Raw genomic sequence first — 24,256 nt, forward strand, 5'->3', positions numbered from 1 at the left:
AAGATGCCTCAGGTGGGAAGAAGGTGTGATCAGGGTCCTGGTTCTTATTGCTAGACCCTGAGCTGCCTGTGAGTGCCCTCAAACTCCAATATTCACACATGTGTCAGGAAAGTATATGGGGGTCATGAACAAGTAACTCTCAGTGAAGTTTAAGGTGGCCATTTATTCCATGTTAACATGGAGTTTCAAAGTACCTGAAATACTCTCTGATCAAGTGCTCACAGCACCCCCACAGCCACTCTGACTGGAGCCACTGGGAACAGCTGTTTTCCCACTTAGATAGAGGTAGGGGACTGAGGTTAAGCATCCTTTGTGTCATGTTAAGAAACAGAATAACTTAAGTAGAGAGATTACATAATCCATTTCACCTGAAGAATCTGACTGGTGTCAGAGAGTGCTACTGAGTGAGGATTTCCTATTCTGGCTCTCTGGCTATAAACACAGGGGTTGCAGGGAGATGTCTGGGAGGCTTGCCTGTTTCAGCAAGACATGTGTGAAGAGAAAGACTCCATCAAGATGTGTTTTTGTTTAGACTTCCATCTGGAGCTATAATTTAAGCATGTTTTAAATGGTGCCCTTCCCATTAGCTTTTCTAAAGCATAGCCTCATCGATCCTGTTTCCAAAACACACGTCTCTACACAAAGGATTTATGTGACTGCCAAACCACAGGGGACCAGCAACCATTTTTATGCTCAGGAAGCTTCACCAGCTTGAGTGCACTGCATGAGTCAATTGCCCAAGAGAAGGGAACCAAGCGGTCTGTGTTCTTGAAAGTTTACCCTTCCACATTTCTCTTTTTATACAGCTAAATATTGCAAACTGCATTTTAAGCCTAAACACAGTCTTTCATTCTTAACCTCTGTGTTTATGCATTTTATTGATTTTTTTGAAGATTGGATTAATTTTCAGCATTTGATTTGTTGCAGTGACTTTGGGCTGGCTGCCCAATTTAACCATGGCTGCTACTCTTGGATGATGGCCTGACCATTAATTATTTCCCTGCTGAAACTGCATTACCACAAAATAAATTTTGTCATAATGACATTAAGTAAAGGCCACAGAAACCTGTCCAGAATTAGAAATCTCCTCTTGGAAATTTTTTATGCTTTTTCCTCACATTATCTAAATCAAGAATGAGATAGCATTAAATATTTTACCAGCTTGTGAGTGAACAGGCTGCCTATTTTCCTTGATGTAAATATAACATCAGCAATTAAGTAATTATCAAATCACAGACATTATCCCACAATCTTTATAAATACAATCTCCCAAATAAGACAACACATTTAAGCACAAAAATATTGAATCATGTCAGGTTAAGTTAGTTACCATCTTTAGTTTACAGGGTACAACAGTTCTTGCTTCATAAGACAAGTCTCAGCACATCAAAAGGGCTGGATAAAATACTCATTACTCGTTCTTAAAAAATATCAAAATTTTAAGCCACAAAATTAAAAAGTAAGCCATTTAGGGCTCTAATGAAAGACCTGGAGGTGAAAAGAAGAGTAAGAGGAAAATATGTATAATTAAGAATGACCACCCCATAGGCTCACTGTTAGCACAACTGAAGTGCCAGCAATATGTATTTTGGTCACTTGTATAAAAACATTATTAATTAGCAGTTGTGCTAATATAAAGTAATGTCATTGCCCTTGAATATACTGCTTTCCTCAAATTTAGGAAGGAAGTGAATTATGAAGTCATATAGTTTGGTCTTACTGTTGGTGATGTCACTCTGTTGCTGAAAAACATAAAAATTATTAATTCCTTACCACTTCTACCATTTCCCATCTGCTCCACCAGAGCAGCCCATTACCCTTTATGTTATATCCATGTGTAAAATAAACCACATTTTTTTTCCAGCAGAGTACTTTTAAAGAGATGATTTACCACTGAGAATGTAAACAGGGTTGGAGACATTCAGCTGTATTAATCCAATTCTATTTTAGCTAGCAGCAACCTGATGTTCATTATCTTTCCAGAAGGTAACTCTTGCTTGCCAAATATATGCTTTTCCAGTAGTCATTATGCTTCTAAGTATTTTCTCATTGTTTACTGCTGCACAGTGTATTTTTTTAAAGAATATTTTTTGGTAACTTCATCATTGGTTTGAAACATCTCACTGCAATTTAATTGAGAAGAATAAAAGAAGTAACAGGCTTATATGCTCATGGCAAATGTCTTTGACTACTTTAGATTTTTTTCCTCAAATACAGAACAGTAAATTCAGTGGGTTTTACAGATTAGAGCTCAAAAAGGCCATCATTATAGGTAATGGAATAAGTCTGACTTTTTGCATTCTTGTTTTAAATAGGGATTTTTATTACCTGCTCCTGAACAATCTACAGCCTTTTTTCTTTTCCATTGCCCAAGTGGACTTGACTTGCAGTCTCAAATTCTAATTTCATTCCAGAGCAGAGACTGTTTTGCACATGATTTTGTGCAGCACATACAACTCAGCTGCTAGGTTTGAGACTTTTCAACCATGGATAACAGCCTGGTATGAAACCTGCAGCCAGAGCTTCATTGTGCTTGATGCTGTACACAGAAGGGAAGATCACAAACTTACAACATAAGCAAAAGGACCAAAGTTCAAAGAAGTGAGGAGTAAGGGAGAAAGGAAGGTATTTGATAGTCACACCAGTTCCCTTTCACCAGCTTGTATCATCAGCCTAAAAATGTCCTGCAGCAGATTGTCACTAGTACTTTTGTGATGTCCAAAGGAAAAATATTAATGAATTCACTGAATCTGTGATTCCTGTGTTGTATGAATTCCTGCCCAAAAAAAGAAACATCAGTCTGCTTTAATCTTCCTTCAAGGAAAGGGAATGAAATCTTGAAACCAGAGGACAAAATCTAACAAACCCACAGGAGAGGAGATATGATGTAATAAAATGCAGTGGAAAAAAATCCAGAAAAATTGGAAATGGAGTGACTACAATGAAATGGACTGAGATGACAGGAGGGGCAGTGCAATGGACCAAAACTTGCTAAAATTACTCCAAATAAAATTCTGAAATCACAGAAGAAAGGTAAAAAAAGAGTGTAGAGAAGATGCTAAGGAAAAGAAAGGCAAAAAAAAAAAAAAAAAAAGAGAGAAAATTCCAAAACCAAGTGAAAACACTAAAAGTGAATGGGATGACAAGAAGTGCAGGGAAATGGAATGAAGCTTGCCCAAATAATCCTCATTGCAATTGCTTTTCTGAAAGGAATATATATATGTGTTACCTGTGGAACAAGAATCAAATCTACAAGTATTTTCCCCAGCATTTATTACAAGTTGCATCTGGACAAAAGGGCTGTCTGTCAGGGATGCTTAGAAACATATCTCAAGCTTGTGGTTTCAAATAAATCTCAGCAGAAACGTAAAACTTAGGCAAGTCATACTCTTTACTTCTTATGCCATTCTCCTTCTCCCAGTGTCTGATTCTGAGGAGAACACGGTAGCAAAAGCTCACCAATTTTACTTTAAACTCAATCAAAATGAGGTTACTCCTGGGCAGGCAACTGTAGCCCAACAGCCAGACAGAAGCAATCACCCCCCCTCTGCTTTCTGCACTGGGCTAGGAGAAGAAACACCTATTTTTGTCTTTGAGGATACCAGAGGCACCATATGATCCACACACCTTTGCTGTGCTGTTTTTTGAGATTTCTTATCAAACTGACAAAGCACATCAGACAACACATGGGCTGTTACCATTAAAGTGGCTGCTTCCACTTCTATATAGAAATATCGGTCATGAACCTTTTTGTTATTTTTGGAATTGGGAGACAAAGACACATGACAAAATGGACTGCTGGAATAGTCATTTTGTCTTTATTTAACAGAGAACTTTTCTCACCCGTTTTCTAAACAGGCACTGCTATTGCAAAAAAATCAGAAATGAAGTCATTATTAAAACCACACACAGAATAACTTAAATAAACATTTTTCTTCTTAAGATGATTGACATATAGGATAAATAAATGTATTATTTTGGACAGTCTCCATAAACAGTTCATATCTAATAGTTTCTCCATTAAGTATTCAGAAAATCAATATTTAGTACTTAAACTACTCTGTCACTGACTGCATCTTTAGAGGAACAAGTTGGCTGGAAAAAATGAGGTTTCACCAAAAAATAAACCGATAGAAATCATGTTTCTGAATGTTTATGAATCCTTAATCCTCTCTTCTCTCTTGAACTCAATCTACAGCAAATTTGTTTTATCTGAGCGGGCCTAGAAGCTGTTGGTGCCACTGCTTAAATTTAGCTAAGGAACCAAGCAGCAATGGAAAACATTAGCCAACACTGAGGCTAAGCTCCCAAGAAACTGTCTTCTACAGAGTTGCTCTTTGTTCCTATGGAGGAATGTATTCACTCCATTCAGCCCAGAGACAGCCCAGCATCAGCTTCAACCAGCTAAACCTAACACACACCCACTGCTTGCACAAGGAGAGACTTTTGCTGTATGGAAGATACTAAAGCAGGCTGTGGTGCCAGTGGTGCACATTGCTTATCACACAGTCCCTGCAGGTTCTGCCTTACCCCAGTGGTTACTGCTCAGAACGACCTAAGAGAGCCTCTGTAGAACACTGCACGGACGAGAGGAACAAAATGCAGCTTCAACTCAGAGAACTCACAGCCTAGGACAATGTAACAAGCAGAGGTTCTGCCCCACAACAAAGCAAGGCTGCCACAGCTGGAGCTGTGTCCTCTCTTCACGCCACAGCCCAGCAGAACACCAATGTCATAAAAGAATACAGCTGGAGCTCATAATATTTAACATTAACTAGATGGACAAAGAGCAAATCTTAGCTCACTGCATTAAACATTTGCTTTGTTTTTAAACACTGAGTAGAAGAACCAATTTTCTTCTGGTCTTTCTCATCAATACTACTTGACTACAGAATTACTACAAAACACTGCAACAATCTAATATCTGCTTGAAATAAATGAGCAGCTTTGGTGATGATCTGCTCCATCCTAACCTGAACCTTAATCCAGTCAATCTCTATTTCTTTTCTTATCACTGAAATATTGCCAACTCTATTTCATCTCACAACTTTACCCTAAAACCTCCCTTCCTGTAGGCAAGTAGTTAAAAAAAAATCTTGTTTCACTTTGCAGAGTTTCTAGGTCTCATTATTGCACTGAAGGGCTTGAAAACAGGAATCATGTCATGCTTAAAGAAAGCAAATAAAAAACACTCTAAGGCACTTTTTAAACAAAATTCTGATCACTTTTACAAGAAGTTTATAATCTGAAGAGGTGAGGTGGGTGCCCGAGTCACAGAAATTTTTACGTCCTTGGGGTTGAAATGTAAGGATTCCTCTTCACCTCCTTTTCCCTCTTCTGCTTTCCTACTCTTGTATATGCCATGAGGAACGAAGATGCCCAAATTTCTGGTAGAAATCATCTTCAGCACGATTCAGGGCTTCCTCATCTATGTAGACAGCTGGTCTCCGGGAAGCCAGAAAGTACTGCACTTTGCGCAGGCTCCATCCCACCACGTACTTCAGCCAGCCACTGACAGCAGCTGTGGACCTGCCAACACCAGCATTGCAATGAACATAGACAGTGTGTCCATTCTGCAGCAGCCCGTGCAGGAGGCAGACAGCTTGTGGCAACATCTGTATTCTTCCTAAGGTTGAAAACAAGGCACGTTCATTTGCACTGGACAAAGTCAGTTCATGGCTGAGATCCTGCCTGTACAGACTGATGAACCGTGAAATATAATGGCAAACCTGACATATTCCACTTTTTTTCTTTCTTTTCTCAAATGACCTTCTAGGCTAACTTGTTTGGGGGTTTTTTTGTTTTGATTTTTTTCCTTGCAATATAGAATCAGATCACACAAAACTGTACAATGCCCCAAGTCTTCTCTAAATATACATTCTGATAACATCAGATGTGTGTGGCACATTCATTTTCAAAGGAACTGAGACAAGGCAGCACATTATAGAGAACAGCACAAAGCGTTAAAAGTTAGCAAGCCAAAATGAAATGTTTTTTAATACCGGAGGTTTGTGAAGGTACCTACAAACTGCTGATTTCCAAAACATTGTAACAAAGGCCATCAATTCAGTGAGTGAGGAAGAGAAGAAGAACATTTTACGGTACAAATTAAAACAGTTATGACTTCATAGTGTACAAAGCATACAGGTAAACAACACAGAATAGCCTTTCTCACTCCCAAAGGGATGAATATACCATATTTCTGACACTTTTCTTCTGGGTATCTTGGGAACAGCAGAGCCCAACTCTTCCTAATGGCACATATGAGCACTGACATTAAACCCTTTCAAATCCCTGTTTTAAGGTCTCCTGTCTTCCGTGATGTCCTATTGCTGATATGACAGTTATCTATTTGGGGCAGTGGTATTTCACTGTGTTGAAAGCACTCTCTTCTGCTGACAGGCTGCTCACTTCAAAACACACTCACTTTCTAACCTTCTTGCTGGAAACAAGACTTTGAACTGAGCATTCAAACCAAGGACTTAAAAGTACTAGTAATTGATGTTACAGTTCAGGTGCTATGAGTATTTTCAATTAATTGCAAACTATTATATAAATGTCTCTATGGAGTCTCTATGTCACCAGGCATAGGATACTACAGTAAAGAAATAAATAAAAGAAATAAAAATTTAATGAAATAGTGTTTGCTGGGAAGGGAACAGCAGACACACATCTGTGTATCTCCATTTTTAATCAGCAAAGGTGGCAAGCTGCCCTGCTTTGCAAACTTGCAGTCTTCCACCTACACAGCATATTTTCATTATATAGGCTGACTCAAGCTGAAAGCAAAAACAGTCAAGCAGTTATTGATGTCAGATGGCTTTAAACTCTAACAAATGTAATACTGCCAGACACAAAGTACTTCAGATGGCCTCTCTGCCTACAAGAAAATATGAATAATTTGTTAAAGACAGCACATGAAGAAACTGTACCTTGTGTGCCAATTATATTTTCATGCAAAATATACACAGAATTCCTCCCTGCCCCTCAACTGCCATGAAAGTCACAGATTAGTAACTCAAAGTATTTTTTGCTATTAATTTACTGTAATAGTGGCATGAGCATTACCTTCAGTGCTCATGTCTGCAGTTGGCAGCCAGACATAGGCAAGACCTTCTTCCTTATACAGTTTCATGAGGATTTCGGGGCTCATGGGTTCTGGGTAGCGGTTGCAGCCCCAGGAGTTTTGAACAATGTCAGATTCAGTCTGGAAGTTCATCACAGCTGTAACACCCAGCTCATGCTTCAGCTTGATTGTCACATGTTCCAGCCGCCGAGGGCAACTTCCCAGCCAGATGTTTGGCAGAATCCTAGCGTTGAGAAAACATTGCAATGAGATTGACTACAGTATCTTAAGGAAACTGCCAGCAGTGTTCCAGTTCCAAACCTGCTTGACATCAACACACAAACACTGCTAAGCACAGACTTTTCATGTCAGGCAGTAAGAAACTTCTTGTTTTATTACAACTTATTTTGTTACGGTTGAGTTGTTGATGTCTGATGCTGGGGATCAAGCTCCAGACTACCACAAAGAGCCAGATTAACTGAGAAAAAATTTCAGAGCGTAATTTTAGCACAGGTCTCCAAGGCACCATTCATCACAAACTTGCAGTAGAAGCTTCCTAACATCAGGGATTAGATTAGAATAAGAAAACTCTGAAAACTTCAGAGTTTCTTCACTGTGAAGTGTGCAATTTGCACACACACACACACACACAGACACAGACACACACATGCTAAAAAAACCAAACCCAAGAACCAAAAAAAAAATCCTAAAGAATTCACATGATCCAGATCTGCATAACTTTAGTAAGAAGTCAGATTTAAAGAAGTCTTCCAACCCTTTAGCTACCACTATAATGAGGGAAGTAGGAAAAAAAAGCATTTTGAACTACCCTTCTGTGATGAAACTTAAAAATTAATGAGTAATTTTCTTCTATTTTTTTTCTGATCTCTTTGAGTCTAGTGGGAATCAAATACAGAATTACAATACATGTTAGCTTCCTTTAAGGCCTGAAGGACCAGAAAATTTTCAGTAAAACAAGAGGTTTATGTAGGGTGAGAAAGTACCAGAAATATGGTTGTTTATCTAAATCAAACTTCAAGACTTCTATGGTTTTCCCATTGCTAATTATCATAAAACTATTGTATACTTCAACAGATGTTGACATTATAAACTGAATATTAAGAAACTTGTTTTCAAGTGAGGGGTTTTAATATGCACATTCAATTAAAATGATGGTATCTACAGTGGAGTATTCAGATGCTCAAATTATTAGTGATCTATTTTAATTTCTTTGTGCTTCCATTAACTTCAATTTTGAATGGGCAATCCACAAACTAAACAAAATATCCATGCATTTAACATAAAACTTCACAAACCTTACTGACTGCAACAAATCCGTAACACCATTAACTGCAAACTTAGCAGCAACTATTAAATGCAAATCTACAACAAAAGCAAGATCCTCAAAATTAAAATGTCTGCCATGCATGTCTTATGATCTTTCCCAATTTTAACCTCAGCAACAAATAAGAGAATTTTCATGTTTTTCAGGAGCCTATAAACCACTCTTAAATCATCAGGTAGCTATTACCATTTTACTACCACAGTAATAAGTATTAGCATTTAATTAAGACCTGTAATTGACTGTAATTATTAAATCCTGCTTTATTAGTACTGCAATATTATCAAAAAGAAAAATTCAGATCCAGGAAGCACTAATTATTATTGTTTCCTGTTTGTAAGCAGCATCCATGGTGAGTTGCATACTAGTCATACAAACACAGCCTTTGGCCTTAACAGCCCCCTCTTTCAATGGGACAAAACACTTAATCTCAATATATGGTAACTGAGACCAATTTAAACAAAAATATTACATAGCAAATAACCATTTCAACCATATTCCAACAGTGAGATCACTTGAAAAGATTTGACTTGGCTGTTGTTTCACATACATGTTCAAGAATTGCCCCAAATCCAACATAACCAGCTCAAGCATTCTCTCTGATCAGAGGGATGGGCAAAGGTGCACTGCAACAACTGCTTCACTGCCCCCCTTCCCATGTGCCAGCCCCACAGCAGCCCCCATCCTAACCTTAGTGAGTGATTGCTCTCAGGATTCTGCCACAGGAACTTGCCATGATGATTAGAGCATTTCAAGGTGGTGAATATAAGCTACCGCACCCTAAGAGATGCTGACAAATGGCTGGAGATGAGCAATGCCCACAAAACTCCATTCCTGGGATAGAGAAATGGCAATATCACTAATACCTTGTGACAATATAAGGATATCATTTCAAGAACAAGAACATTATTACCCTCCCTTCAAAGGCTTTTCTAATGACTCATACATATGTAATTCACTTGATACTTTGTGAAACATCTAATGCACTAAATTACCTTGAAGGGAGAAAAAAAATTGTGTTTTCTAGGATTTGACTGAATTAAAAGTGACTATAGCATTCCTGAGATAAATAAAATTCTCAGTAGTACACTTGCTTACTGATAAACCAATGCTTTACAATTTTTTCTCCCAATGATTTTTTAATGGATGAAATTTACATCTGCACTACCTGCAAGACCCCTGGGATATGGATCATTTGTTTATTTTGTTCTTGCATCCCAGGTCTTGTACATGACAAGACCTCCTGTATTGCACAACACCAATTATATTTACTGAACAATCTGAAGAATTTACCAAACTTTTATCACTTTCTTTCCCCGTAATTAACTAAACAAGTGGAGGCATACAGAGAGTGACCTAAGAGATGTATTTAGGACAGGCAATTCTTGTGAACTAATTTTATGATCAGGTTGTAAAGTTTAGCCTTTGAGAGGATCAAGATGTAGCCTTGACCTTGGTCTACAAGCCCCTTATCTGCAATTCTTGGACTTGCTGGCCAAGGCTTAACCACCCTTTTACCATGCAGACAACAGTAGTGCAGAGCTGTCCAATCAGCCAATATGTGTAAAAGTTCTAGGACAATCCTACTGCATAGTACCTATATTTCTATTTGGCTTTATCTATTTCAAACCTTACCTCTTTCTGACACCAGAAGGAAGGAATAAAAAGGGTTAGTGCATGTGTGAGTACAAAGACTAATGGAGAGATCAGCAGCTATATATTGATTTTTTTGATAGCCCTACTGAGGGCTTCATTATGCTGAGAATCAGGAAAACACATACATTGTACCAAGCACAAATGTAGTAATTTCAATTTTACATCTCTTTCCCTAATGATATAACTTTTAACTTCCCTTTTCAATGTGGTCCTTCTTTAAGTTGCCACTGAACTTCAGTAGGTAACCAGATTTTAGCCACAAGACTATTTGGCATGGGAAAGAGAGTTCTTTTACATTCCCCTCTGAATTTTCAAGTTACAGTGCTCTGAGGTCTCTGACAGCCTCTGCTTTCCAGCTCACATGTGGGTGTACTCAGCAGCAGATTATGTGATCCCCAAGCACATCAAAAAACATTACGAAATTATTAGTGATCAATAGACCATTAATCTTTCCAGCCAACACCTTTGATGTTCCCAAAATATCAAAACAGGATGGTGCTTTAGCAAAATACTACTTGAAATTTTGCTTTAATATAAAAATGACATATTTTCATTGTATATCTTTACTCTGCATCAAGGATAATAAGCCATGTTTGGCTCCAGAAGACATGGTCAATTCAGTCAGAGACAGTTTTTCAATGAAGAAATCACCTAGAGTGATTTAAACATCAATAATATTTAGCAATCTTCTGAGATTAAGACTTGTAGATTGTCTATAAACCCTTTCTTTATAGCTACTTTCTGTCAGCTACTTTCAGCCTTCCCTACACTTCAGTCCTCCACTAGTGGTATGGATACAATATTTAACCTACCTTTTAGGGGTCCAATGGACAAATTAATGTGAGAAGCTTGAGGTTGTGGTAACAAGGACTAAATATTAGGCAAATGTTATTCAGTTCATTTTTACAGAACCCAGACTGAAGGCTGACATATTTTAAACCTGAATTTTGACTTATAAACTGAGAAAACCAACAATTATTTATCATTACTACTGCATAAATATGGAACACCCTGCAAACACTTGTACACTTCCAGCACACTTAAATTAATTTTAATGATCTAGACATATATTGTGTTTGTTGGCTTCCCCCCAGGACCCTGCACAGTCTAGATTAAAATATAAAAATTCAGAGTGAATGCATCTAAAATAGCAAATGCATTCCGTTTAAACAATGAGTATGCAAATGGTCTTCCCATCCCTAAGGAGAAAATTAGTCTGAGGCAATGAAAAATTAGCATAGTGAAACTTTTTAGTGCTGCAGACTAATTTTGAGGCTGGTTCACAAAGCATGACACATGATACCTCTCAATCTTAGTACAGTACAAAACCAGGCCAGCAACTGCAATTGTAGGGATTTGATTCCCAGGGAAGGTGACATGACCTAGGGGAAGACACCAGGTTAGTGCATCAGGCAGTCAGTTCTTCCCCCGTGACACCAATGACTACTCCACTTCCTCAGCAGCTCCTGTTTTACTTCTGCTAATACTGCATTGAGACAAACAGATCCTAAAATGCTGACTTGCAAGATGGGATGACTCAGGTACTGCTTCCAGATCTGAGCAACCATTGTGTGCTAGGAGGAGGCATCTTAGAATCTACTCTAAAATCAATCAATCCTCTAAGAGTCACAGTTCTTATAGAAAAGGATAGGATTTGGCACTTTAGGGACATATTTCATCAGAGTACCTATCAGGTACTGACAGATATCCTTTTATCCTGATAGCTGCCAGCTTTAATCAAAAGAGAGGACTTTGCCAAACTAAGGAAAAGTAACAGGGTGTTTGTCATTGGTTATTGGCAACAGTGATCCATCAACTATGCCATTTGTTTATACCAGTGGTATTTTTGACCAAGGTCCAGTCTATTATTTTAAATGAAAAGTGATGGATTGAATCATCCCTCAGTGCCAGGTCAAAGTGTAGCTTGCATTCTGCTTCACTTGTCTACTTCCTTAGATCCCGTTAAGCATCTGATGACAACGAGTTAAGTACTAATATATACATATAACAGAACAATTTAGCTGAGAAAACAAACAAAATAATGATTCAATTGACTCTGTCCTCCCTCAAAATTCTTATTTTCTAAAGGTACAGCATGCAACCACAGCTACATGAAACTTGCAGTAAAACTTGCTCTGCATTCCCAGAAGAGCAACATATATAATTCAGTCAATTTACCCCTCAGCATTCTGTGTTGCTTCTAGGTGTACAGAGTGGTTTTTTGCACCAATACAGTGCTATTACCTGGGTACCAGTACAAGCAAGCAGCCCAAAGGGACTATAGGCCTGAAGTACAACTCAGTTACAGATGATTTTTTTGCAGCACTTAAACTACTAGAGACTGTTTCCAATTACACCGCATTCCTATTTCCTCCCCTGATGGCACTGCAGTAGGAACTCATTCAGAATTTTTTACAAGGTGGATTTTTAACAGAAAATTATGATCTGTCTGAACCAAAAGCTTCATAGAAATATTCAACTTTCAGCCAAATTCAAACTAGTTCAGAGACCAGATGTCTGCTCTCTGTCTCATTTGACACTTTGAAAAAGAGATTTCCAGAAGTATTGCTTTGGACATATTCAAAATGAGAATACAGGAAATCCTACCAGCTATAGCTGAGAAGCTCTTTCATCTTTTCTGTATCCTCTGCCTTGTGACAAGGCACATCACTTTAAATGGTGATACCACTGGATTATGATGACCCAGAACTATCATCCTTCATGTGCTCCTTCTTTTGCCTGTGGCATCCTTCTAACATCATATAGTGGCTTATTCACAGGTCTGTGTATGCCTTCCTTCAAGTACCAAATTAGACACCTCTCTTCCAGACCTTCCTTGTTCTTTTCTCTGAACCTGTGACAGTGAGCACTACGTAGAAATCAGATGAGGTTCCTATACTTGTCAGAGCAATCTAGAAACATTACTTAGGTTGCTGTCTAATGTCCCGAAATGCATTCACAAACAGAGAAGGATTTTCAAGTGACTGGATTCTGTTCTCCAGAGAAAGATTCGAGCATGTTCAAATATTCTTTGATATGTAGAAAACACACTGATTACTATGCTTACCTTGGAAAAAAAAATTATTTTGTCCAATATGAATAATACAGTCACAGGTCATACAGACACCTTCTTGTCTTCACAATGGACATAAAGAACAGATTATTTCCTTCCACTCTGTAAAATTCTTTTACTTATCTCTGAGTTACTAACACACTCCAATACAACTTAGCATTCTTCACACATACACACACAGGCTTGTCATATATTCAAAGCATCTGATCACTCTTGTTTGCCTTTGGACTCTCTCTCTTTTTGAATATGTTATGCCCAGTACTGAAAAATTACATTTCTGAGATGAACCAAAGATTACTTACTTCTTGTGCTTCAAAGGCTTTATCCCTCCTTACAGCTCCCTGGCAGTTATTCTACAGCATGTCATTGCTGACCTATATTCAACATGGGATTCCTTTTTCAACTTAAGATCTTTCCACACAGATGAACCTACTCAAGGAGAGACCAAAGTTTGCCCAAACCATAATTAGTTTCAATTTCCAGTGGTGTCAAATTAAACTAAATGAATGTGCAGCAAAGGAGCAGATGAGATTCATAGTTGATGAATGCATCTCAGCAATATGTCTTGGAATAAATAATCTCTTAAAACACATCACTGTGTTTTAAGATAGCTATAATCAAATAGAAAACGAAACAGTACCTGCTTGTAGTGACACTTGGTGAAAGCATTGTGTATAAAGAGGTCAAAGTGGAAACATGAGCCTGTACCAAGAAATGAACTGAAAGTAACAGAAAATTTATAGTAATGGTCTAAAAATCACTGATCCTATTCTACACACCCAAACTTTGAAGTTTTTACCAGCATCTTATTGCATCAAGAAAGACTCAGAAAAATGAAAATATTCAAAATAAAGTAGATTCCAGCTATTTCTTGTGAAAATACTCTCAAATGAGGGCAGACTAAGGATTTGACATTCTTAAGAGGGAATTTAACTACTGTTTAAAGATAATATACATGAGAAGGGTAAACCAACTGGCTTTATCTAAATGAAAGACATAAGGAATATCAAATTCCATATAGCTTCATCTTCAAAGTAACTACCAAGAGATGAGAAAATGGCAACATTTTAAAAATATTTTTTTTAGTCTTGTAGCTTCCTCCAAAGACAGCATGGGCAGATATCAAAACAGAGAAGTCCCTCGTTTGGTCTTGTCCAGGAATTCTGGTTTCACTATAGTCTGTTTAAACAAAGGACAGAGAGATCTCTCAGCAAAATACCTCCTTACCAATGAAATGATAATGTAGAACTCAGGGGTTATGACACTGACATTTCATTGCATATTCCATAGGGCACAAGGGTAAATGGCTTGGTCTTAATGCCTTCTCCTGTTGATTTACTGGTAAAGTCTCCTCGCAGAATTCAAACTGATGGACCCTTCGTGGTGAGAGGCCTGACTTAAGCAGGATTGACTGGGAACAGTCAGATGCACTTGATTTCCAGCACAGAGTCAAGCAGTAGCAGCCAGAGCAGGAGAGCAAGTTTTGATGATGCTATGGTCTAACTCCAAGACAGAATAAACAGGCTTAATAAGATCGCCCTTATCAAGAAAGTTTAAATAAATGGCCATAACCTTAGCAGAAGCCACCAGAGAAAAGCACAGATTAATGATAAAACTATATCCTACTAAAACAACACAGCTGCAGACCTTGGAGAAACTACTTCTATTATTGAACAAAAAATTGCTCTTACCTAAATATCAAATGTAGAAGGAGACAAGTCATTGCTTATAAATTTGTTCTGCTTTACCACTGAAAGACTGCAGTTTGTTGTGAAGTTAAGAATTTTACCTCGGGGCTTTAAATGAGGAGAATTAAACAGACTAAAATGTAGCTCCAAGGTGTTTTTTTTTACTTCTTCTTATTTGGGACTCTGATGAAAAGCAATTAAGGTCTGGCAAATTTTCTTCTTAGATGTAATTTGAACTACTTATCTAGCCTCTCACATGGGAGCACACTTGGAATGGAGCAAGAAACACCTACTTTTATCACTTTAGAAGAACACTTTGTCAGCTTAGCAATATGCAAAGTTTCTCAAGCCCTTGAATTCTGAGCCTTATGCTTACTAATATCTCATTTATTCCATGTTCACAAATCTGTGGCATAAAACTACCTCATTTACTGATATGCCAAGCAAATAAGCCATTAAGGTTTGACCTCATGCTGACAATGTGCTAAAACTAAAGCAGGTAAGAATAATATCAAACCTGTAACTGAAATACAGCATTACCCAGACATTCAGCTACAAAGTGGCTCCAGTGTTGCACTGCCCTCAGGTTCTGCTGTCTCAGGAAAAGATTTCCATAGCATCAGCATCATGGTACAAAAGGGTTTGATTGCCCTCACTTTATCCACCAAACTGCTCTTACAGCAGGTGCCATGGTGCACTCTTCAGGTTATGAAACACTGAGAAACCGTGTCCATACCTAAGCACAGCACAGCTCTTCTCATCCACAACCTTCTGGTGCATTCTGTAAGCTGCATGTGCTTCAGGATTGTCCCAGCTTTGAATTTACCAGGGATACAGGATTAAAAGACCCACGTGAGAAGAATTAGTCACATAAGACTTTAGTCTAGACAGTTCCACAAAATTTTTTCTTGATGGTCCATTTTCCCCTTCCACAGCAATCCCAAACATTCCCTTAGAGGGAGCATAAGAGCTCTATTAGAAGAAACTCACAAAAAACAACTCATAAGAACAGATGAAGAGATCGAGGACATTCCTGACATCCTATTCCCTGCCACAGCAGGGAACTTATTTGATGAAAACACATAGACAACTGGGAAGTAAACCACATCCTAAACTGCAAAAATGACAATAATACTTGAATAAGCAGTAGCGCTATGCTTGAAAGTCACAAAATAATCCTTCTGTTGCATTCAGTACTGGTAGAACTTCATCAGGAAAAATGGGATGAAGGAAGAGAAACGCCTGGAGAGCCCAGCAGAGAGTGACAGAACAATCAGAGTTACAGAAGACAAGTTTTCAGAAAAAAAGACTGAGAGATCCAAGGACTAACATCAGAATGAACACAGTGAGATATTCCAAAGTCAACCACTCTGATTCTGGGGAAAAAAAGAGTTTCCAAGCATATGCTGAAGGGCTATAGAAGGGCAGGATACTAATTTGTTCTCCAAGTCTTCTGTGGAGAGAACAAGAAGAAATTAACTTAATTTGCACTAGGAAGACTTAAATTGAGATTAGTAAAGCTTTTTAATGGTTGGAATAGTGAGGTAATTGAATGGGAGAGTAACAGGCCTATAGAGTCTCATCACTAAGATGAGATCATATTTTAGATCAGGCTGGATAAACCTGAAATGATTTAAATGTAATTGAGATTAAGTTGGGGCAAGGAAATGGACTGGATGCTTTCTGAGGCCTCTTTGAGCCTATGATCTATGACACTATAATCATAAACTTTAATTTCCATTTCTGGAACCACTACATATATTCATTTATCAAGCTCCATCTTGAAATAATTTAGGTTCCTTGTCCTTCCTGCCCTATTTGAAAGGTCATGCCAGAATTCAGACATCATTCCTTTGATGACAGAAACCTTGTTCTAATTTACACTCTAAATTCATTCAGAAGCAATTAATATCCATTTGATCTTAAAGAACATTCAATTTCAATAATTCTTCTTCCCACTATATAGTAATTCCTGAATATCTTTTACAAATAGTAATAGATCTCTTTCTTAGTCTTCATTAAACTATGCTGTCTATCCCAGGCATCAGAAGTAGTCAAACTATGGTAGCACAGAGTTCCTTTCAAGACAATTTATTTTGCTTCAACTCCAGTGGCATAAAAGCTACACATCCTGTGGAAAATACTCTCATTCATTGCATATTTGTTCTCCAGACACAGTAATGGATCAAATTTATCTAATTATGTCTCTAAACTATGCTCACATACTCCAGTAAGTTCAGTGGAATTGCTGTTATCAACCTTGCAGTACATTCAAATCTACACAGTGAAAAGACCCACAACATAAATTCTTCTTCACTTCATTCCATTAAAAAGCTTAAACCAAATTAATTTATCTCATATACATTTTTTATTATCTATTTTTTCCTCTAGTCTAGATATGATCTAAAGTCATGTGGTCACACAAGACTTTACATACATAAATTAACTGAAATGTGGAAATGTGGAAGGTCAAATGTTATTCTCCCTGTATTCAAAGTGAAATATTTTATGTCACATTTTTCTATGTATTTCTACTGTGAAGATAAGAAAGTAATGAATCACAAGCACACCAATGCCTTGTAGGACAGGGTGTCCAGATCTACCCTTAAAGGACTTTGCCAGAATTTATTTTCAAACACACACACGAGGCTTCAACTGATACCTAAGGAGTACACTATATGAAGCAGAAAGCAAGATCTGCCTTTGTAAGGAATGACTCTTCTGGTACTTTCATTTTACAAACATTCTCTGAAAGCAGACAGTGTGCCAATTACAAAAATACAGCCTGAGAAGAGAATCAGGTTCCAAGGCTTGTACTGAACAACCTGGAAAGGACTACTTCATTGGAGCATTAATTAGATGCTCCAATTATAGAATCTTGTCTCATGCAACCATGGTTGCCAATGGTTACTGCCTACATATGTCTCCGTTAGATTGCCAACATTCCCATTTGTTTTGAATTACAACAAATACCCAGAAACACAAGAACAACAGGCTGCAGAACTCAGCCAGACTGCAATAAGCCATGAATCTCTTGGCATTAGGAATGAGAATTTCTAACATTAATGCTTAGCAATGGGAATGAGGCCACTGCTGGCACCTGTAAGTTAAATCATCTCAACAAAATTGCTTTAAACTGCTACAAATGAACTTCAAGTTAGTGCCCAAGAAGATTCGGGAATCATTGGTAAAAACACACTTTGTCTTCTTTCATAGTTTACCTATTAGCAGCTGCTTAGGAGTCTAGACAGGAGAAACTATAAAAGATAAATCCAATTTTCAAAATGTAGCATTTCAGATCCAATGGAAATACAGTCCAGTGCTTCAGAAACAAGTACATATTCATGAAAATTGCGTTAACTGCAAAGCAGAGATTATTGCTAGGTGGCCTTGTGATCCACATGGCACCATATGCACATATACAAAATAATGGAATCTCTCAGAACTCCAACAGTCAGAGAAAGATGCACATTCATCCCTTGTGGTACCATCTGAAAGCAGCCTTGATGAGCTCTGTATGCATGTTCATTCCAATTTATCCAGAATTTCTAAACCCACATCAGTTCATTTATTTGAATTTTAAAGAGGGACAGATACATACTAGAACAGCACAGGCTGGGAGACAACATCTTAGTAATATGGAGAAAAATGGGATTAATGTCTCACCACAGCCAGCTACATAAATATCTAAAACAAGGTGTTCTCACAGCAAAGTCAAATCAAAGGAATAACATGTGTATAATGCTACCATAACAAAATTGTCAGAAAACTTCATTTTAGCTAATGTACCTGGTTACTAGATTATAAACATAAGATTAATAACCCTGGTGGATGAGTAGCCAACATCAAAGGTTGAGGCTGGGATGGTAACGGAGCTACTGAGAGGCCCCAGAAGAACCTATGTGTGTCTGTTTAACACAAAACCATCAAGTATAGTGAAATGTATCATAGAAGTCTTGGATGACAAAATGGGAAAAAATCATGAGAGTTAAATTTATGAACAGCCAATGCTGCAGTTCTTATTGGAGCTCAATGGCTGCCATCAATTACCAGAGGTGCTCTCTTTTTAAAAAATGTCTTTTTTTTTTTTTCTTTTGTATTTCTTTCTTTTCCTTGCAGTATCATTGCATCTGCTTGGAAATTTAAATTTCAAGCATTTGAACAAATATATTAAAGTGATCTACTGTTAACTAAAGTTTGTTTAAATGTGTTTATATTATCAGCTGAAGATTGACTTTGTAAATTTGTTAAACATACTGGACAGCCTTATTACCAAGACAACGGATGTATTTGAGAAGCTTTTTCCTCATTTTATCTCATCAGACTGAAGTAACTCATTATTACAAGGAAGCTGAGAAATTCAGTATTCTGCAGTGAAAGCAGTATTTAACATTCTTTAGGATTGGTCTGCACATGGCCAACCCTTCAAGCTGGCAGCCAGAACACAGAGAGAAGAAGAATTGGAGAAATTACTGTGTTGAGGAAGCTGAATATCCTCCTTATCAGATCACCACCTTGAGAAAATGAAGGCACTGGATATAATTGTTCTGAAGAGCTTATAAAAGGCAGTCCTGGAGAAGTTAGTTAAACTGAAAAATAATTATTAAAAAAGGAAAGGCTCACCATCCACCCCCTTTTACTAGTGCCCAGCATCCAGCCCCTGAACTGAATGACAGACATACAGAATCTCCTTGCTGACCCACAGCAAGGATGAAGAGGGGAGGGGAGGGAGGGGAGGGGAGGGGAGGGGAGGGGAGGGGAGGGGAGGGGAGGGGAGGGGAGGGGAGGGGAGGGGAGGGGGGGGAGGGGAGGGGAGGGGAGGGGAGGGGAGGGGAGGGGAGGGGAGGGGAGGGGAGGGGAGGGGAGGGGAGGGAGGGGAGGGGAAGGGAAGGGAAGGGAGGGGAAGGGAAGGGAAGGAAAGGAAAGGAAAGGAAAGGAAAGGAAAGGAAAGGAAAGGAAAGGAAAGGAAAGGAAAGGAAAGGAAAGGAAAGGAAAGGAAAGGAAAGGAAAGGAAAGGAAAGGAAAGGAAAGGAAAGGAAAGGAAAGGAAAGGAAAGGAAAGGAAAGGAAAGGAAAGGAAAGGAAAGGAAAGGAAAGGAAAGGAAAGGAAAGGAAAGGAAAGGAAAGGAAAGGAAAGGAAAGGAAAGGAAAGGAAAGGAAAGGAAAGGAAAGGAAAGGAAAGGAAAGGAAGTACGCAAGCACCTATTTAACTGTTGATTTTATATATATTCCACATTTTCTTGCATCTGTATTAAAACTGAAATGCATATTTTGCCTTTATCCTCTTCCTGATGCTTAAAATCATATATTCTATTACTAGGCACTTCACATCAAAGAAAAAAAGACATTTCATTTGAACTTATAAACCATGCTGTCTACTGAACCAAAAAGAAGAAATCCACATTTCTTAAAGCTTGGCAATGTCTACGACATTTGACTCAATTTTTATCACAGTTCATGAGAGGACACACATTAAACTTCTGAACAACAGCAGGGATTATGTACCTGACTCCCTGAAATTAAATTTCCCAAAGCCCAAGCATTAAAGGAGGGAACAAGAGATTTTCAGTTCAGCCTCTTAATATGTTCCCTGGGAAGACAAATGCTGTTCATTTCTTTGTTGAGTTTTGTTGTATTTTTTTTCTTACAAAGAGAAAATTATATATGAGAAAATACAGCAACAGTTTGATAATCTCTATTTACTCTTGGGAAATAAAATACTTATGTTTCTGAGACACACTTCAAAGGAACTAGAGCTATATTCCAGTTTCCTTTCTAATATTTTTTTTTATCCTTTAAGTAGGAATCTCCACATTTTTATATGGAAGCACATTTTTTAAATCATCTTGTAAATATCTAGAGCATTTAAGCATGTAAACTTGCACTTATATCTCTCAGCTTTTACAAAAATTATTGAAGATAGAGGCAGAATTCATAACTTAACTACGGCTTGCTCATGTTTCAAACAAAGTATCTTTAATGATTTCCCCATTTAATTTGAAATAACTATGCAGTTGTTTATTTCAGATTTTTTTGACTTTCAGATCACCTCTTTCAGAGATATAGTATACACTGAGCAAGTAAGTAAACACCAAACCAGCTGGTGGTAATAAAACATCTGATAGCATCACTTTTCACATTTGAGGACTAAAAACTCTCTTGCTCTGAGACTTTTCTTCTGTAAGAGTCAGCCTCAGGCTGGCTGGGCCAATCTGCCCTAGCAGCTGTGCCTGCAAAAAACTCAGAGGAAGGGGAGGCAGAGTGGGTTTACTATGCAAATACACATCTCTGGTTCAAGAGGTTCACCGGGTGTAATTTATGGAGTTGTGTTAGTGAAGTTTTTCCAACAACAACCAGCAATCTGAATTCACTCCCTCCTGGTAAGCTAAATAGCAATAAGAATGTGTACACAATCTCTGCTTTTCAGAAAGAGTTCTGCTATCTTTAGATAAACTGTATTAAGAAATACCAGCAATTACCCGGCACCTAATAAATGCATGTAAAAGCTGGAAGAAAATAAATATCTGCAAGAAAACTGGAACATCATCTTCAGAGAGTGAGTGATGCTGCCCCTTCCTTGTCATCCCAGCTGTGAGCTAAATTGCCCAGGATTTCACAATCTCAGTCAATTTCATTCACAGCCAGCAACACCAGCAAATTGCTTTCCAATGGAGACAGAACTTTACTTCCTCACTGACAGCCTGAATGTTAAAGAGTAAAGAGGCAGGAAAAAGGGCTGAAAACCCTCAGAAGAAAAATAGACAAGCGGCAGGGAGACACAGTAAAACACAGAGGGAAATTAGAAGCAACAATAGTTTCTGCTCCCTAACAGTGGTACCCCACATAAAATTCAAACTTACTGGACTATCAACATTTTTCTGTTATATCCCACAAAGAAAAACAGAACTACGTTTACTCCTCCAGGTTTTTCCATGGAGGCTTCCCAATCTTCCTTCTGTTTTTTTCTCCCAGAATGACACAGAATTGTTGGAGGTGATGTAGAAAAAAATGAAGACACACAAAGGACAAAAAACAGAATTAACCTTTAAATCATTCTATAAAAGGTGATTCCCATTGGTAAGTAAATAATGGTTCCAATTTTTATTAGTTTCAGACTATAGCTCAGTACAATAAAACAATATTCAAAGGTCAAGTCAGATATCCTAGTTTATGGGATAAACATTAAAAATGTGCCTTAGAATATTTTCATTACTTAATGTATTAAATGACCAGACAATTCTACAGTTAGAGCCCCAAGTATGGAAATCAAAGGATGAACTCTTATTGATGTTAAGTCCTTTTGATCAGGACTATTTTACTAGAACACAATCAATGAATTTTTTTCCAGAGCTCATTGTTTCTTATTCTTTTCTCCAATATCACAAGCATTCTTTAGGCACAGGGGACAGTTAGCTCTCCGTTTTTAATGTTAATTATGGTAACCTCTGTAGACACCATCACCTCTTAATTCATAATGTAGGCATAAAATATCAGTGCAGCTTTCTATTGCAGTAGCACAGGTCACTGCCCTCTAGGGGTTTTTTGTGATAGCTTACTCTTTAAAGCCTGTTTTATAATTCAGTGATAAAAAAATAACTAAGAATTATACTGAAAACAAAAAGGTATTTTATTTTGTGAATTAATTACAACCAGTAAAAAGAGAAATTAAAGACTAAAATAAAGTGCTCTCTCTTGTATTTTTCCAAAGGTAATTCTAATTTCAGACTGAATCAACTATACTCAACCAAGTTCTTGTTTTCCATCTAATTAAAGATGTACATCAATCAAGTAAATGCTCATTTTTCCCACAGAAAGAAATTCTGTGCTCCATCAGCAACATACTGCTCTAGTGCCTCCAAAAGATTAAAAAAGAAGCATCTCCATTTTGCCCTGGATCATTCTTCATTTGCTCACCTATTTACGTTAACATTTACTACAAGGCAGGAACATACATCTTATGTGACTCTCCTGATCATTCCCACTCAACACCTAACTTAGTTTATAACCTACATTACTGGCAGTGTTGTAAGGAACTGTCTTACCAACAAGCCACAAAACATTTATAATACTACATCATAAGTTGCATTTCATTTGCAACCACTGAGAAACAAAAATAAAATTCCCAAGTATGGGAGTCAATTTTCTATTATCATTACACTAATTTTGTCTTGGAGGAAAAAAACACTGTTGGTAGCAACACATTTGTCAACTTCCCAATCACTCCATAAACATGAACATGAAATAAGAGTATTTAATGTCATATGTATATATATGTATATATATATATATATATATTTTTTTTTTTTTTTTTTTTTTTTTTTTTTTTTTGGTGCAGGAAGGTACTAAAGAAACCTGTACGGCAAAAAATTGTTGTCAGGGCCCAAGGCCACTTCCATGTAGTGACTTCTTTGATTGTGGATTGCTAATTCTGTATTTTCCTCCAAAAGGTTTAACAGCCATACAGTCAGTACCACAGATACAGATTAGCTATCATTGTTGTCTGAGGAATTCACTTACATTTCAGTTTATCTGCATTTAACATGCAAAACATGTAAAAATTATTTTCCTTTGTCAGATTTAAGAAATATGACTCAGAAAAAGCACATGCCTGAAATTAGTCTGAAAACAGGAAACTAACTAGATGGCTTTTCCTATCAGAGATATTCATTTCCACAGCACCTAATTCTGCCAATAAGCATCATTGTCTTCAACATATTATTTAAGGATTTTGCAATTTCAGGTGTCACTCCTTCTCTTGCTCTTATGTAATGCCTTTCTTCTGAGAAATGCAGACGTTTTTATATCAATAATAAGGTATACTACATCTATGAAATAGGAACTTCCACCTTTCACAAATGGAACTGAAAGAGGGATAATATGGTCCAGATTAACAAATTTTCTCAAGTCATCTTCTCCCAGAAAAGACTACAATAACTCTAATTTACTTTGGAAAATTACTGCATCCTAAGTGAATTCTCCTGCAATTTGAAGCCATCTTATTGCAGTAATATCTGACACAAAAGAGAAGTTGATTGGTTTGTTGTTTTTTGTTTTTTTTTCCCTGAATCAGATTTTGGTTAAAGGCATCATTACGTCTCCAAACCAAGTGAATATTATCGCCATGGAGGTATCAGTCATGACTCATAGCTGTGGGAAAGTTCCATTTCACATTCACAAGAAATTAGTTCAAATCTTGCTGTGCTTAAAACCCACATTATACACTCTCCTACCTGAATGACCAACACAAAATGAGTTCTCTAAATATAAGTTTAAATGTGAGTTTACTAAACTATGAGTGATATATCTACATCGAATAAGAAAAATCTGACTCCTCAGAGCATTGTCGTTAGCCTCAGCATAATGCAAAATTGGTTTTGGCCCCAGCCAGAAGCAGGCTCTTCTCATCCTGCTGCAGCTCATTTAAAGCAGAAA

General features: G+C 37.5%; 1 protein-coding gene across 1 annotated transcript in view; it reads right to left on the reverse strand.

Annotated features, from left to right (window-relative positions):
• Positions 1–5,345: 5,345 nt before the first annotated feature.
• Positions 5,346–24,256, reverse strand: part of EPM2A (EPM2A glucan phosphatase, laforin) — a 33,537-nt gene continuing 14,626 nt past the window's right edge. The window contains exons 3-4 of the mRNA XM_062488927.1: positions 7,069–7,310; positions 5,346–5,626 (exon numbers count right to left, since the gene is read on the reverse strand). Coding sequence (XP_062344911.1) covers positions 5,346–5,626; positions 7,069–7,310 — 523 coding nt within the window. The remainder of the gene's footprint in view (positions 5,627–7,068; positions 7,311–24,256) is intronic.

The sequence above is a fragment of the Cinclus cinclus genome, chromosome 3 (genome assembly GCF_963662255.1).
Source record: "Cinclus cinclus chromosome 3, bCinCin1.1, whole genome shotgun sequence".
In the NCBI taxonomy this organism is placed as follows: domain Eukaryota; kingdom Metazoa; phylum Chordata; class Aves; order Passeriformes; family Cinclidae; genus Cinclus; species Cinclus cinclus.